The following is a 16,696-nucleotide window of genomic DNA, read 5'->3' as shown; positions in this document are numbered from 1 at the left end:
CCCTCCAACAGCCCTTGGGGAGCGCCGATCGTCCTGGTTAAGAAGCAGGACGGTTCGTTGCGGTTTTGCGTTGACTTTCGGCGCCTTAATAAAATTACGGTTGCCGACGCATACCCGCTCCCACGGATGGACGAATCGCTTGACGCCTTGGCGGGAGCGCGATTCTTCTCCACATTGGACTTACTTTCGGGATTCTGGCAGCTTCCTCTGGACGATGATTCAAAGCCTAAAACTGCTTTCCGTACTCCGCACGGCCTGTTTCAATTCAACCGGTTGCCGATGGGCTTACACTCAGCGCCGGCAACTTTCCAGCGGTTGATGGAATTGGTTTTGGCTGGATTGCAATGGGAGTCGTGCCTGATTTATTTGGATGACGTTATTGTCTTTGGCAAAACTTTTGATGAACATCTCCAGAGGTTGCGGGCGGTTTTCCTAAAGATGCGGGCTGCTAATTTGAAATTTAAGCCCCAAAAATGCCATTTGTTACGCGAGTCGGTGCGTTATTTGGGGCACATCGTGGGACGCTCAGGTATTTCTACCGATCCCGCCAAAACGCAGTGTGTAAGCTCCTGGCCGACTCCCACCTCAGTGGGAGAGGTTAGGAGTTTTATTGGGTTTGCGTCGTATTATAGACGCTTCGTCGCTAATTTTGCGACTATAGCAAAACCCCTACACGCTTTAACATCAAAAGGGGTTCGGTTCTGCTGGGGTCAGGAGGAGGAAGCTGCTTTTTGCTCCCTTCGGGACGCTTTGGTAAACGCTCCTCCCCTGATTTACCCTGATTTTTCTAAACCATTCTTGCTCGACACCGATGCGAGCAACACGGGTATTGGGGGCGTGCTCTCCCAGGTGGTTGACGGCGTGGAACGTGTGGTTGCGTACGGCAGTCGGGTGTTGTCTCCAGCGGAGCAACGATATTGTGTCACCCGTAGGGAACTGTTGGCAATTGTCCATTTCATCCAACAGTATCGCCCATATCTGTACGGTCGGCATTTCACCGTCCGCACAGATCATGCGGCACTGCAGTACGCCCTGAGGGTTCAACAGCCATCGGGACAATTGTCCCGATGGTTGGAGGTCCTCCAGGATTACGATTTCCAAACCACATACCGTAAGGGCGTTCGCCACACCAACGCGGACGCTCTGTCGCGCTTGCCAACCACCTCCGAGTGTGCATGCCTCCTGGGGTCTGGACGTTGCAGACCTCCAGGGGACACATCGGTTCCTGTCTTGGCGGCCGCCAACGACGACGATACAGTAGTTACTAATTCGATCGAACAACAGGGCAAAGATTCCCTGTTGGGGTTGCCCGTCATTGACTGGGGGCGCCTCCAGATGGAGGATGTCTCCCTCCTCGGGTGGCGACGTCGCGTTGGCGGTGCGGCGGGGGGAAAAAGAGGTGGTTCCGACGCATGGGAAATGTGCCAAGGCCTGCTGATGCATTGGGACGGGAAGTCGCGTCGACATCGGCTGGTGGTCCCTACTGGGTTGCGGGGCAGGGTGGTATGGGCCGCTCATGAGCGCCTCCTACACCTGGGGACCCAAAAGACTCTCGCCTTGCTGCAACTTGATTTTTATTGGCCTGGCATGACGAGGGATGTTGGGGATTTGTTGGGATCATGCCCTCGATGTGCACAACGCAAACCGCCGGCACGGGAGTCTAACCCGCCCTTGCAATCGATCAAAGTGTCCAGGATAAACGAGCTGGTCGCTCTGGACATTTTGGGACCATTCCCCGCCACCCTCAGGGGGAATAGATATTTGTTGACTGGTGTCGAGTATTTTACACGCTGGCCTATGGCCTGGCCTCTGGCCAACCAGTCGGCAGCAGCCATCGTGGAGGCCTTTGTTCAGGGTTATGTCCTGGACAAAGGTGCTCCGGAGAGGCTGCTGACCGACCAGGGCAGAAATTTTTCCGGTAAACTACTCAGACAAGTCTGTGATCTCCTGGGCACAAAGAAAATTCGGACCTCCCCATATCACCCACAAACTGACGGGATGGTCGAACGGTTGCATCGCACCATCACGTCCATGTTATCACAACAAGTTTCGGACTCGCAAACGGATTGGGACCTACAAATTCAGGGGGTCTTGGCGGCGTACCGGATGGCACCCCATGCAGCTACGGGGTTTTCTCCCTTTTACCTCATGTACGGCCGAGAACCAGACCCGCCTGTTCGTGCCCAGTTGCAGATCCCCGTGCCGCAGGGAAAAACTAATCTGGCTGACCACGTTAAATTTAATCTGGACAAATTGACCGAGGCACGGGATGCTGCAATGCAAAACTCTGACCTCCGTCAGAAGGCGAATGAGCGCCTCAGATTGAGTCGAGCGCACATGCTGCAGTGGAAGCCGGGGGACAAGGCATGGCTGCACTGCCCCCAGGTGCCACTGGCAACCTCCTCTAAACTGGTGCGGCCGTGGCGGGGCCCTGTGGAAGTGGTGGAGGTGTTACGACCGCAGTGCGTGCGCATCAAGTGGGGGAAGCGGCGATGGTTCGTGCACCCCTCTAGGTTAAAACCCTTCTCTGCGGTACACAATCACACTTCACACGCGCGTGGCCAAGCATGTGGGGGGTCGGCCGACTCGCTGGGTCCGTCTCCGTCGCTCTCACCTAATGCCTTGCCGGCTGTGCCACCTTCAGGTGCATCAGGAGTGACGGGCTCACGCCCAATCACCCCTCCTGCGGATACCGAGGGTCACGCGGAGTCGGATGAATGCTCACCCCAAGACGGACAATTGCCACCTGATGGTCCGCCACGCGCGGTTACCCCGTGTGAGGGGCCCGCTGCAAGGACGCGCGCTAAAATGCGCAAACTGTTGTGAGGCCGGAAAATGTGTACATAGCTGTTGTGTTCATTGGATGTTGTGTGGGTGGTGTGTTCCCCACTCCTCGGATGTACATATGTTGGTTTCACCGTGTGTTGTGTGTGCGTGGTGGGTTCCCTGCTGATTGTATATAGGCTGTTTTTTTACGGAATTCGTATTTATTCGGGGGGGGTGCGACGGGTTGTTTTCTCATCTTGCTGTTGCGTTCTTGTTCTGGTTCCTGTTATTGTTCAAAAATAGTGAGGCACACGCGCGGTCAGGGGGTGAAGGCACCTTTATTGTCAAATTTTTGTATGTTGGCAGCCGGGACGGCTGCATGCTATGCGGGGGGGAGTGATGTAGGGGTGTTAGAGAGAGAGCCCGTTATGCATGGCAGCCTATGGTAAACAAACACAGTAGGCGGGGCTACATGAGTGCACGAGCAGGTGCCCTCTGCGACGTCCGCGCCAGACACCCTGGGGGGTCGATTCGGTCGTTATGATCCCCCGGGGCCCCACCCCTCAGGGAGGGGTTGGGTATAAAAGGGGAATGTATCGAAGGGCTCGGGAGTGTTGTGTTAGCTAAGAAGAGAAGACGGAAGACGTCCTAGATAGAGCCCTGGTCTCCCCCTGGCACGCCGTCCTTATCAGGACCGCGCAGGCTCGAGCCAGTGGCGTGGTACCAGAGCCAGAGCCAGTGCTGGTCTGGACTCTGGGTACCGGGCCCGACTGACCAGTGTCGGGCCAAGATAGCCTCCCCTAGCCCATTAGAGGAGGACTCAGAGGCAGGCTAGGGTTAGCCTAGAAGTGTGTCCTCAGATAGACGGGTGAGGGGGCCGATACCCCCTCAGTGTGTATGTCACAACGTGTGGTGTTAAATAAACAAGTGTGCCTCCAACTCCGGTGTGAACGAGTCATAAGCGTTACTACAGATGCTACATGCTCACGGCATGCAGCATGATAATTGTTTTTTTACTCTTTTATCTGGCAACAAAACTGACACCTTTTTTACAAGGAGTCATGTTTGCATTGACCACAATACGTGCAGTCGGAATGCAAATAAAAACTGATAATGTATGCACTGTCCTTGAAATTGATTGGTCCACACCCGAGACAGCTTTCCTTAGAGCCTAGCATGCAGCATCTATGAAGCATGTTCAAGCTATAAGGGAGGGGGGGGTTGATCTTTGTCTTTGTTTGCTTTTGTGTTGACCACCACCGGCTCGCGTCCACTGTTTACGTCGCGCCTGTCACGGCACAAGCGACCGTTTGTCTTCGGGGCTCGATGACGCCCTTTTGCGTCGGCTCTCCTCGGGCGCACTCGCGTGCAGACTCGCCGGCTCGCTCGCCCGTGAAGGTCACGGTGACGGAGAAGAACACCGTGCAGGAGGAGGGGCCGGCGGCGGGGGAGTCGCAAGGCGGCGCCACCGCCGCTTCCGCCGCGTGCACAGGTCCGTTCCACCGCTGTCCCGCTGTGCGCCCCACACCGCTTCGTGCTCTTGTCATTGCACCCGCCCCACGCGCCTGTCTCGTTCCCCTGCATCTTCTGCCTCCACCCGCATCTTGAAGCATTGCTGTGCGTTCGTATGTGCGTGCGCGTTGGTGGGGGGGGGGGCGAGCGGTGGTGTCGTGGTTAGCGTGCTTCGCTAAGAACCCGGCGATCGGAGTTCGATTCCCGCTCACGGCCAACACCAGTGACTATTATCTCAACCGGTTCTGGGCCTCATCTAGGTTGGCTTAGCCTCAAATAAGCACCTGGTGCGGTGTGGAAACGTCGCCTCTAGGGAGACAGGCAGTCGGACTGTGGTTCTGGCCACTCACCCCGTCGTGTCCCATGCCGACCTTCATAGTGTGCTCGCTAACAGCACTTGTCCCAAACAGTCTGTTAAGGCTCTACAGGGGATCTTTGTCTTTATCACCTTATTCTGGGCCCTGCTCCGAACTTGTGCTTGGCTTTTGTCTTCATCTAAGCCCCATCGGGTTATATTAGCCTGTTCATTTTTACACGCTTTCTATTAACTCACTCTGTCTGTTGTTGTTGTATCCTCAAATCTTGTAACTCAATTTTAACCCACTTTCCAATGTGGTATCGACTGGAAACTTGGTATACTTATGTCGTACTGATGACACTACTATATTCTATCATAAAAAAAAAAATTGTCAAATTTTTTTTATGTTATGTTTCGGCTTGGGTTTAATTGTCCACGCTCAACTGACGTTGGCTGTAAATCACCACGGTTCTTTACGTTATGGCAAGCTTCGGGGCCACTTCCTGGAGTCGTGGAGTTCTTCCATTACTAGAACGGTACATTTCATTAAAGCGTGTTTAAAAAAAAGTTTTTTTAAATACAGTAAAACCTTTATTGAGAAACGAGCGAGGTCTTGCAATACGAGTAGTACGTGTATACGCTTTGTCTGCCGAGCGTCACGTGATCACAACTGATATACGAGTGCTTTGGATTACAAACACATTTCCGGAACGAATTATGCTCGCAATCCAAGGTTTTACTGTATTACTTGTACTCTCATCATCATCATCATCGAGGTGGATAAATCATCTGGCACCCGCACTCCTGGTCCTTCGGCTCGATGTTCAGACGTGCCGTGGAACGGGCCTGGAATATGAACCCGGAAGAGGAACTCTTTGCTCGAGCGAAGTTGCACACCTTGGTGCGGCATCTCAGCGCTGACTCGGGCCTAGAGCCCCAGGTCACGTGGGATGCTGCATGTGATTGGTTGTAGTGGACGTCGTGAACACCCGCCGCCAGTAATATCCCTCCCCTTAAAAATTTCCGGGCCTGCGTTCCTCTTCATAGTTGTCATTCTGGTGAATCGTGCGTGTGTTGCTCTTCTCAAATTTTGGACTACTTGCAGTTCTTTTCCCGAGGTGTATTTCAGTTTCTAAATATCCTTAACCATCCAAACCGAGTCGATATCTGCGACGTCTCCACAACAGAGCTGCGCGTTAACGCTCGCTCAGTGACGATTGTCCGCCCGGCGGGGTGGTGGGGGCGGGGGCGGCCATGACCCTCTGACCTTGTCGGCCGACCCGACCAGACGTGGCGCTGCAGCACAACGGGCTGGACGCCGTGGCGGAGACGGCCATCAGGCAGCTGACGGAGTCGGCGCTGCGGAATACCAAAGCGACGCCCACCAAGCGCAGCACGCTCATCATCTCCGGCGTGTCCAAGGTGACTGCGGGGGGGGGGGGGGGGGTTCGGGGGGCCGGTGCGAAGCCACGTGGCGCGCTCCGGCAGCGGCGGTGGAATAAAACGAAATCTAAAAAAGTTTTTTTTTGCCAGGTACGGCCCCACTAGCTCTTTTTTAGAAGTGACCTGGCTTTCACAAATGACAGCTCAAGGGAGTGGCTTATCACGTGTACATTTACAGCAGTCAAATACTCTGAACGCATGATGTTCATTCTGAACCGGAGGACCCGGAGACAATTCCACACGATCACGGGGAGAACATGCAAATTCCGAATATGCAGGCGGCAGGGTCAGGATGGAACCCACGACCTCCTGTATTCCTGGCGAGGTAGTTAACATCTCGCCACCGCGGCCATAAAGTGCGAGTTTGCCGCCCGTCGCTGAGGGTAGGGGATCGAGCCACATGGTCCACCCTGGTTAACACTGCGGGGTGTGTTAAAAGTAAAGTTGATGTCCATAAAATTGCTTAAACACATGACACCTTTCTGGCACATCTGCCTGCCTGCTTCGCGGTGGACGTTGAAGATGCCATGGTGCGATTCGTAAAAGCGGAGGTCGTTTGTGCCAGCGTCACTGGTCGTGCGAATTTATTTAAAATTTTAAAAGTTACCCTCTTGGGAAAACAAGACGCTTAGTAATCATCGCCCCCGACTGCAAAATTACCGCACGGACCGTGTCTGTGAAACGTGTAGCGCCTTCATGACAGCCTTGCGCTGTAAGAATAGCGCGTGTATCAAATGCACACACAGTTTGATTGGAGGGAAGGAAAGCGGGGGAATCTGCCAGCAAACATGTCAGACGTGAGACGGTACTGCATTCCAGCTGCTTGTTCACGCCACTGCTCGTGGAAAGGGCCTCGACGATAATAGCGGTGGAGATCCCCTCGAGACGCTACCGGGCCTACCCTTCCACACTGGCCCAGATGGTCTTGGTAGAGGGAATATACCCACACTTTACCCCACCGTATTGGACCTGCCGATCGACTTAACCGCGGTTGCACCCGTTTATACCGCGGTGGGTGCCCAGAGGCAGTGGGAGGGTGCGGACTTCAGAAACTCGCACAGTTTTTTCAACTGCCGCCCCTGGAGATGGAATCAAACCAAGCGTCTAGTGTGCTAATTATTACGGCAGCACACACACACACAAAAAAGAAAACATTCACTTATTAATGAATGTAAAAATATAATAATAAAGGCATTTATTGAATACGGCGCGTGCGGTGACTTTACACCCGCCCCTCCCACCGCCCTGCCGCTCCCCACGCAGATGCCGCTAATCCAGGACGAGGCGGCCCTCTCGCAACTCTACTCCATGAACATGGACGGCGACGACGCGGGGCCCTCTCCGCTTCCGCACCACTACCACCACCACCCCTCCGCCGCCACCACCTCCTCCTCCTCGTTGCCGTCGTCGGTACAGCAGCTGGCGCTGTGCGGCCCACAATCCCCGCCGGCCGCCAACTCGACGGGAGATTCGTTGCTGGACGCGGCAACGGCGGCGGCGGCGGCGACGATCGCGGCGACGTCGTCCTCTCCGGCGGCGGTGGCGGCGGGAGGGCAGCCGTCCATGTCGGACGCCGACTCGGAGCGCGGATCCACTGTGGGCTTCGAGACCGGCAGCCTCAAGGAGCACAAGGGTGCGGCCTCCCCTCCCTAGAGCAGCAGCGGAAGAATAATAATGTTAATAATGTTTGCAGTTATCTGGCACTGAACCCCTTTCCCGTTCCGGGACGACTGCAAGTTGCAGGGTGGGACCCGTTCACCGCTGAATCTTGGAACGTGCGAAGCGGTTCAGCGTTAGTTTTATATAGGGAGGTGTGGCGCCGTTGTTTTTAAAGACCATTGTACTCACCGCAGAAAACTGTAGCCACACGACCGCTGGTAACCCTCCCCGCATGGCCTTGTGGGAGCCTCGGTACCGATAAAGAAAAACTGACGACGTACATGTACGTCATAGGAACGGGAAAGGGGTTAAATGCCCCAGCAACTCAAAGCGCGTCACATATCAAACACTCTAAGTGGACTCAGTAGTGGCAGCTGTCTTTGTGCAGTACATGGTAGCTTAGCATCGGCCTACAAGCGTGGGCGTGAGTCTGCCAGTAACGGGGCGATGATTGTCGCTACCTGTAATCCCAGTTGGGAATTTGAGGGTTATTTTTTTTTCTAAATTGCCAAATGGGCCATGTCGCTAGCACTTAGTGGTCTGCTTATTTTCAAATGTCAAGGGATTTCGAACATCCACTGTGAAACAGATGGTACGGCGCGTATGTACTTTTCGTCGGTCGGATACTGGGAGTTGTGGGTAATAGTGCCATGAATAAGTGGAGTTTAATTGACATCCATTTTTTTTTATCCAGGACAGCTTCGTGTAGTTGAAACCATTTTTTAATGTGGGATCTTGCTTGGGATGGTTGCTTCGTTTTCCCCCTTGTTATTGGACGGTTCTTTCTTGGATAAGTTTCTCACGTACGTATGTAAGTGTGTATGTATGCATGTATGTTGAACCTCTTTCGCACCGTACGTAGCCAACCATGCTAATAAAAGTTGTGACGAAGGACAATAAATTAAGCACAAAAAGCAGTACACAAGGGAACCGCTGACGGATGTAAATGCTCGTTATGTTTAACTACTCTCTCCCTATAAACTATTTTCTTTTAAAATGTATTTGACCAGGTAAGGCCTCCATTCAGCTTTCGAGCTCTTTTTCAGAAGCGACCTGGCCACAAATGATAACTCAACGAAGCGGCTTATCACGTGCAAATTTATAGCAGCGAAATACTCTAAATGCATGTTTCTAAATCTGGAGGTAAAAACCGGAGGAACCCGGAGAAAAATCCACGCCACCACGGGGAGAGAGACACGCAAACTCCAAATATACAGCAGGCGTCAGGGTCAGGATGGTATCCACGACCTCCTGAATACCAGGCGAGGTAGTTAACATCACTTCCCGCTCTCCACCCCCCCCTGCCCCCACCACCACCTCCCCCTCTGCAGCCGGATTCCTGCACGGTGGACTCTTCCGTCGGCGGCACAAGAAGAAAAAGGACGCGGGTCTGAGCCAGTCGCACAACGACCTGCCCAGCATGGGGCCCGGGCACACGCTGGTCGCGGGGCAGACGCAGACGCTGGGCCCGGGGCTGAGCCACGTGTTGGCCAAGCACCGCAAGACCTACACGCTCTCGCGGCTGCTGAGCAAGCGCTTCAAGGCGAAGCACAGGGAGAACGGCAAGACGGCGGCGCCTTAGAGCGGCGCACGGACACTGCGAGGCGACCGGTGCGGACCTCGAGGGCGGGGTGGTGGTGGGGGGTGGTGCGGTTGCGAGAACTCTCCGCGACCGCTCCTCGCGCAAGTCCGACGTGACCAGAGAGACCTCATTGCGGCGCGGCGGTCTTCCGAAAGCGAGGGGGGCCCCTTCCTCTGCCGCGGATTAAAGTTACCGTTCGCCGCGGGGGAAAAAGAAACGGAGCAAAAAAGGACAACACGGGAGTCTTGTTCGAAGAGGCAAGAACCGCAACGCTCGGGTGGTGTTCGTAATCGCCCGGCGTCGCTGCAGTTGACGTGGCGAAACGGCGCTTAACCCCCCTCCCCTCCCCCCCTGGCATGGCCGGCGGTCCTGCATCGGAACGGACGGCTCCGTTTGCATCGCGCCGTGGCTTCTTCTTCCGAGGTTTTGTCTTTTTGAAAGGAAACGAGAAGCGACGTCGCAGGAAGCACGGAGTGTTGTTATCACTACGCACGGCGCGCGTACCTGACCTACGGACGCGCGCACGCACGGGCACGTGGGCCGTGCACGCGGCACAAGCGCGCGTGGCTTTGTGCCACCCCGCAGCTGACTGCACGAGCCCGCACGCTTTACTTTAAAACTAGCACGTAGCGGTGTACGCAAACGTCCTGAGGATGTCGGCCAAGGCAGCCCAAACCCCCAGCGAGCAGTTACTTTTTTGACACGATTTCTGCTCTAAACTTTTGACACGAATATGCAAACGTATAGTGGGGCATGCGAGTGAATCCTCCCACACGTTTTGCGTGGGCATGACGTCATTACCTGCGCAAAACCCTTCTGCGTCCGTACGGGGAAACGAGACGTACTCGTGCACCGCACGCACGCGTGTGCGTCTTTGCACAAGCAATGCGCGAGTTTTCATTAAGGAACAATTTTCCCAAAGGCATGCTCAACTCGTTGACGGTGTGAACGCATGCCAAGTGTTCTTTAATGTTTTACTACGAGGGACACAATGTACCCGATCGTGCACGCATGCCCTCAACTCATCCACTACAGAAACGTCTTACTTTGTGTGTGGGCAGGGTGTGCGTGACCCAGCCCGTCGCACGTAAACTGAGAGCGCACGTACGCACAGTGCACGCGCGTGTGTGTGTGCGTGCGAGCATATTCGCCATCAACACGCGCACGCACACACAATTAGCAAGTGCATGTTCAGATGGTAATCATTCATCTTGCACTGCTTTCATTTTTTGTTAAAGATGTAAAGGTGCAGTCCTTCAATTTACTAACTCACTCCATTGCTGATGGAAGGGAGGGAGCTCTCGAGAGTGCCTCCAGAGAGGGTGTTTGGTCTGCTCTTCCACACTGCCACCTACCACACGCGACCTGCCGTTCCACTAACTGTGGTTCACCCGTTTTAAAGCTTTCGTGACTGCAGGGATTCACATTCTTGGTTCTTTCGGTTAAGTCACGTAGAAGGGAAATAATCAAATAATAATAAAACAATAAAATTCTCACGACGTTTCGATTGCAACACAAGCAATCATCATCAGGTGTGAAAACCACGGCAAGAAAATTTGAAAAACCGCCACTTTTTTTTAAATTGTATTATTTCCCTTCTACGTGACTTTACCGAAAGAACCAAGAATATGTGGTTCACCCGTTTCGACTGCTGGGTGGGGGACGATTTAAGAACTGTCTCCGCCGGGAGGTCAAACTGAACCGGCGACCCCTGTGATGCAACTCCAGTGCGCGCTCACCCTTACACCGCGGCGGCACACGCTCCCCGACGTTAGACGGTCACAGACTGGCGACTGCCTCTGTTCGTTTGGCCTGCCTCACGCTCCGATTGACGCACGTGCGAGTGAGCCCGGTGGGCACCTCTGCTGCGGGCCAGTTGCGGGGCGATGGAACCACTCCGCTTTAGAACGTTGCCCGCGCGCGCGAATCCCCGAAGCGAGACGGAGGATGACTCGGGCCGAGGGATTTCTCTCTCGTTGTTGCCGGCGAGGTGAAGCGGGCTGAGAAGCGCCGCGAAAGCGTTACGCCGGATTGACGGCCGCGCAAGCTCGCCCACGCGAGTTCCCATTTCCGCCCGTCGCCGAAGGCCGCGTCCGTATCACCGAGCACGTTGAACTTGTTTCGCGCCGGACGTAGCCAACCACGATAATCTTAGGCGCGGGTCGGGGGGGCGGGGAAGGACAACTCTCCGGCGTAACGCTTTCGCGGCGGTACTCGTCCGCTTCACCTCGCCGATACCATCCACCCGGCAGCCTCCCGCGGGGGAGGCGAGCACAACCCCCTCTGGACTTCCTACTCGCGGTGGCTTGCAGCCCCGTCGGCACGCGCCCCGTAGCGCGCTCGCGATGTACGCGCGTGCACGACAATGCCTCGCGCCCACGTGCGAGAGAGTGTAGGAGCGCCGACGTGAGAGGTGACTAACACAGGACGCTTGCGCCAGCCTCTCCAAGTGCCGCCCCCCCCGTAGCTGCTGGGTGCTCGGCACAGAAAATTCCCCGCCCCCCCCTGCCCCCCACCGAGCGTGCCCGGGCAGCCGGCGCTCGCAGGCAACGTTCTCAAACAGGCAGAGGCGACACCGAATGGCAGCTTTCATTGTACGAATCGCCGCCGCCTCGTGTTGCTCCTGAAGGTGACGAGAATAGTCGTGAAAAATACCCATCATATCAAACCTATAGCCAGCCTGATATTCGGGAGACTTCTTTACGTATGTATATTGTGCGTGTACACAGTTGCTGTGTGTGTTTGTATAGATGTAGTACGTACTTGTCAGACATTACTCTCCAAAACAAAAAAAGTGTCGGCGGTTTTACCTTTACTACAGAGGTTGCGACGTTGCGCCTGTTTGTGATGCAGTGGCCGGGCAGCCCGCTCTTGGTGTTGTGCTGCGGTGGTTAGGGGTCAGGAGGGTACACATGTTTTGGGAAGGAGCCGCTCTGTGCAGCTGTGCCTGGAGCGTGCATCTACGCGACACCGCAGCGCAATCGAATGCACAGCCCGAGGGAGATAACGATTCGATGCTTTTCGCGTGCAAACGAGCCTTTTTGACAAAGACTACATTGTTGACTTGTACGCAGGCAGGAGGCGACGATGCAGCTGTAGGTGCGACCAATGCCAATTGAACTCTCTTAAGTGTCGGTTCATTCTATTGGATACCGGAGCGCGAGCAATAGGGGGGGAAGGGGGAGCGGGACGGGCATGTCTTTGAGTTGACGGGACGGGCATGTCTTTGAGTTGACGGGACGGGCATGTCTTTGAGTTGACGGGACGCGGTACTAAGCCATACGAAGGAGAACGCAGCACGTGGATCGTGGCCGCGGCCCGCGAGTGACGCTCGGTTGGCACGAGGAGGTGGGCGGCGGGGATGTACGTGGGTGGATCACGGCGTCTCGGTGAAACTAGGAGAAATCCCGTCACAACGCATCATGCGGAAGTGGGGGGGGGGGGGCACGCAGGCAGTGGAGGGATGCGCGTTTTACACACGACACCAGTCTGGGGCAACTGCGTCCATGTACTCGAACTCGTGTGCCAGTACTACTTGGGGGGGCGGCCGCTCACGTAAGCGATGATTGCGTGGTCTTCCAGTTCACCGTGGCCGCTCTCCGGCAGGCGTGACGCTCGTCCGTCTACTTCCAATGCCTCTTCGCCCTTTTCCAAACAGTGCTTTTTTTGCAATGTGTTTTTTTTTTACTATTGTAATGGACAATATGCACTTCTCGTGAACGGTGCATATTGGCGTCGACCTATATCATGTAATCGTTTATTCAACACGACGCAAGGCAGAGTTGTCGAATAACAAGCGGGGAGTCGGTTTTTTAACGGAGGCGTGCGATAACGTGTGTATCGGTCCATTTAATCCGAGGGAGGGGTGGTGGTTGTCGATTCATAAAAGATGCACGAACACATACCCCACTTCTGAAGACGTTGTGAATATTATTGATTTTTCTAAATCCATATCTGGTGAGCTTGTAAAGATATTTGCATTGATTGCTTTCAGAATTGTCGGATTATAAACCACCCAAGATCATGCCACTTAAACATCTCAGTCACAGAAGCTGTGATATTTCACCAACCTTAGCATATTGTGCAATCTCCCGTCTGCATTGGGATTTCATTTTTTTAATCATATGCATATGCTGTTGGGGAATTTTAACATTGCACTGAAACCTTAATATGAACAAAACAATATAATAAAGTTGGCGTTGATTATTTCCTTTTTTTAACTTTACATTTGCAACTTCTCACATTTGTCTCGTCAAGTCTGTGGTGTTTGTTTTGATGTGTGGTTTTGTTTAGGCAATGTTCCCAGTTACGTCAGTGCTCAATGTTTCCCCCCCCCCCCGCACCCTGCTTTTGCCGTACGAAGTATGGAAGAGTGTAAACCTCACGTAGCGGAACGCTAACCCATCCTGCTTCGCTGCTCCGTTTCTCCCGGTGCAAGTGGAATAGAAAATGTGCTGCTCCTTAACATGTTCAGATTTAAGCCCCCCTCTCTCTCTTGAGAGAGAGAGAGCAAGAGAGAGCTGCAGTGATTACCGACGGGCTTAAAAGGTGCACGCATTGGTGGCCTTTTGTCGAAAACCATTGTCGTCACACGCAAAGTTGTGCTGCGGCGAACTTTCGTAAGGTGGCGTCACAGAGACACACGTGGCCAGTGAGGGAATATCTTGTGATCAAATGTTGGAATTCCGGTGGTTTAAGTTAATATTATCTGTGGGGTTTTTTTTCGTCTTTAAATGTTGAATGTTGTGTTGTTCGGGGTAAGCACTGTGGCTGATCATCGCCACTGCGACTGGGGGTTTATAATGCCTTGGCTGTCGGTGTTTTTTGAATGGAGACCGATGGCATGAATTGTACCCCAAAATGGCCTGGCCGGGCGTTGAGGCTTGCTTGCGTTGAAAGAGTGAATTTTGTACATAAATAAATTAAATACTTCAAAATGGGTTCAATATGGTATACCAATTTAGAAATTAGTCAACTGTAATTTTTTTAAACAAAATATTTATCTGAAATTTAGTTTGTTAGAGCGGATTAAATATCAAATGTTGGCATTAAAGCCTCCTTTTAATATCAGTACATTTTTTTGGGTGGCGAAGATAAACATTTAACGAAATGTGTTCACACATTTAACCACGTGTGAGGGAATGGAAGCGCTTCTGTTAACAGTCTACTACATCGAGGGCCGCTCACAGGTGGAGCAGGGGGCACGGGGGGGGGGGGGCAAAAGGGGGAATCTTCCCTGCGCCTCACGCAACAGAGGGGGGCCCACATCAGGGCCTATGTTCGTGTGGAACAAGTCGAGTCCACGTGGCATTCTGCCCCCCCGGGCTTTCAGGGACCTCTGGGCGGCCCCTGCCTACGCGCACTGCCTGCGTAAGGCACAAATGCAAGTCCCGATGGAATTTATCGAATGACTAATCGCAAAGGAATATTTTTTTACCCAGTGATGATTAAATAAAGGCACCATCGAGTGACTTTCACGAATTTGGCACCTGGAACGACCGTGATAAATGTTGGAACACATTTGTGACGAGTTATATTTCAGCAGTGGTGGAAGATTGATGATAAACGATGATGGTGATGACGATATTTGCACTATATGGATAACGCTACAGCTGTTTTGCTGTTGGCTGCCGATTTTAGTTTAAAGTTTATTAAAGGGGCCCATGTGATGCATGCATGTCAAAGATTGTTGAAATAAACATGTTTTTGGGGCATCGAAAAACAATAACGTGTGACCTTTAGCGGAATTTGCTTTGTTGCGAGATTATCGCGTTTCACTCCGGACAACTTAAATCTCAAAGAGTTCGGTTGACTCAATATTCCAATCCTGTGCAGCTGGATTGGAATATTGTTTCAGCTGTGATATCAGTATGTGGTTGCTCCTAAGGTTTAATTGAGCAGTCGCATTGTGTTTTGCCACTGCACGATTTTTGACAAAGGCACAGTGCGATTTTCGCATTGCTAATATCTCTCCAGCACCGTTATGCGCCGCTGGTGCTAAGCGGTGACATTTGCCACATTCTAGATTTGAAGCTTTCGTGACTGCAAGGATTCATACTCTTAGTTTTTTCGGTAAAGTCACGTAGGTAAAAAATGAAATTAAAATTAATAAAAAATAAAATAATATTTTTTATTAATTTTTATTTCATTTTAAAATAATATTTTTATTAATTTTTATTTCATTTTTTACCTACATGACTTTACCGAAAAAACTAAGAGTATATTTGTATAGAGTATATTTGGCACATTTTTGGGGGGGATTGTTTTAATGCACGAGAGCAGCTTTGGCCGATGTGTGACATCAAAGTACTTGGAGACGGACTCTCGTCCTCGTCAAACCTTAATCACGAAACTCTCCACCCAACGGGGTTAAAATACACAGAATTTCCATGTGTTATTGAAGGAAAATGCCCGCTGCTCAGACAGATTTTGCCTTTTAGTAAAAGCATGCAACAGGGATGTTCTGTTGAAACATTCCGTGTGCTACGCCCCAGGTGTACAATACAAAATAGGCGAATGTGCTTGTGAGTTACCCCGCAAATAATGATTCGTAACATCGAGTTCTGTGGCTTCATTAAAGTTGAATGTTTGTCCAATAGAAAAAAAAAGCAATTCCCAAATGTGGATCGTACCAATATTTTAACCATTTACGGTACATGTATATCGTGAAAGCAATACTATATAGCCTCTTATTATAAGAACGATATACTTAAGCCATGGTTACAATTAGCACCGTGTGTCGTGGGCCGTCTTCGTGTGCTGCACATCGCTTCGTCTCGGTGGAGCCGCTGTATCTCGCCGTGTCTCGAGAATGCACATTCATATCCCGTGTCAATGTTGAACCCAGTTGCTGATGTGGAACGGTCTTCCGAACACTAAAACGCCTCCCCCCCCCCCCTGCAAGATCGTGGAATGTTCCATCGTTGATGTCCACTTGTAGAATCAGTAACTGCAGCAGCCATGCAGGGGGAGGGGGGGGCTGACATTCTGTTGTTGGTGGGTTACTTCCAAAACCTTTATATCGGATGCGTTGCGCGCACGTGTAAATGCATGTACCTTGAAATTATTTCGCACCGTACGTAGGCAGCCGCGTCTATCGGAGGTGCGTGGGAAGGAGAACAAATTAAACGCAAACAAAAACACATTTCTAACGAAGTGTAAATGTTGGTTTGACGCAATGACCACCGCTTTGTGAATTAGACGGAACCGCATTTCGCAGTCGGCAAAACCCACACCGCGCGTGCACCTGGATGTGTGGTTCCCGAGGAGTGTCAGCTGATGATGTGGTGGACGTGTCGTCGTCTTCCGCGCCGTGAAGGCCGCAGCGATATCCCGCGGCATCGGCCGGTGCTGTCCGGGTCCGAATGAAGTACGAGGCGCGGGCCTCCTGTGTGTTTCCCCCCTTCCCCCCGCAGTCATCGCAAAGCAGAACTCCA

The 16,696-nt window shown here is 52.6% G+C and overlaps 1 protein-coding gene across 2 annotated transcripts in view; it reads left to right on the top strand.

Moving 5' to 3' along the window:
• Positions 1-15,198, top strand: part of C2CD2L (C2CD2 like) — a 98,254-nt gene extending 83,056 nt beyond the window's left edge. For both annotated transcript variants that reach the window (XM_078870080.1, XM_078870079.1), the window contains 4 exons: positions 4,139-4,258; positions 5,865-5,998; positions 7,283-7,652; positions 9,010-15,198. In XM_078870080.1, coding sequence (XP_078726206.1) covers positions 4,139-4,258; positions 5,865-5,998; positions 7,283-7,652; positions 9,010-9,260 — 875 coding nt within the window. In that variant the 3' untranslated portion in view covers positions 9,261-15,198. The remainder of the gene's footprint in view (positions 1-4,138; positions 4,259-5,864; positions 5,999-7,282; positions 7,653-9,009) is intronic.
• The last annotated feature ends 1,498 nt before the right edge of the window (positions 15,199-16,696 follow it).

This window comes from Lampetra fluviatilis, chromosome 29, assembly GCF_964198595.1.
Source record: "Lampetra fluviatilis chromosome 29, kcLamFluv1.1, whole genome shotgun sequence".
In the NCBI taxonomy this organism is placed as follows: Eukaryota; Metazoa; Chordata; class Hyperoartia; order Petromyzontiformes; family Petromyzontidae; genus Lampetra; species Lampetra fluviatilis.
The sequence above is the reverse complement of the archived record's forward strand: the minus strand, read 5'-3'. Positions and strand labels throughout refer to the sequence as shown.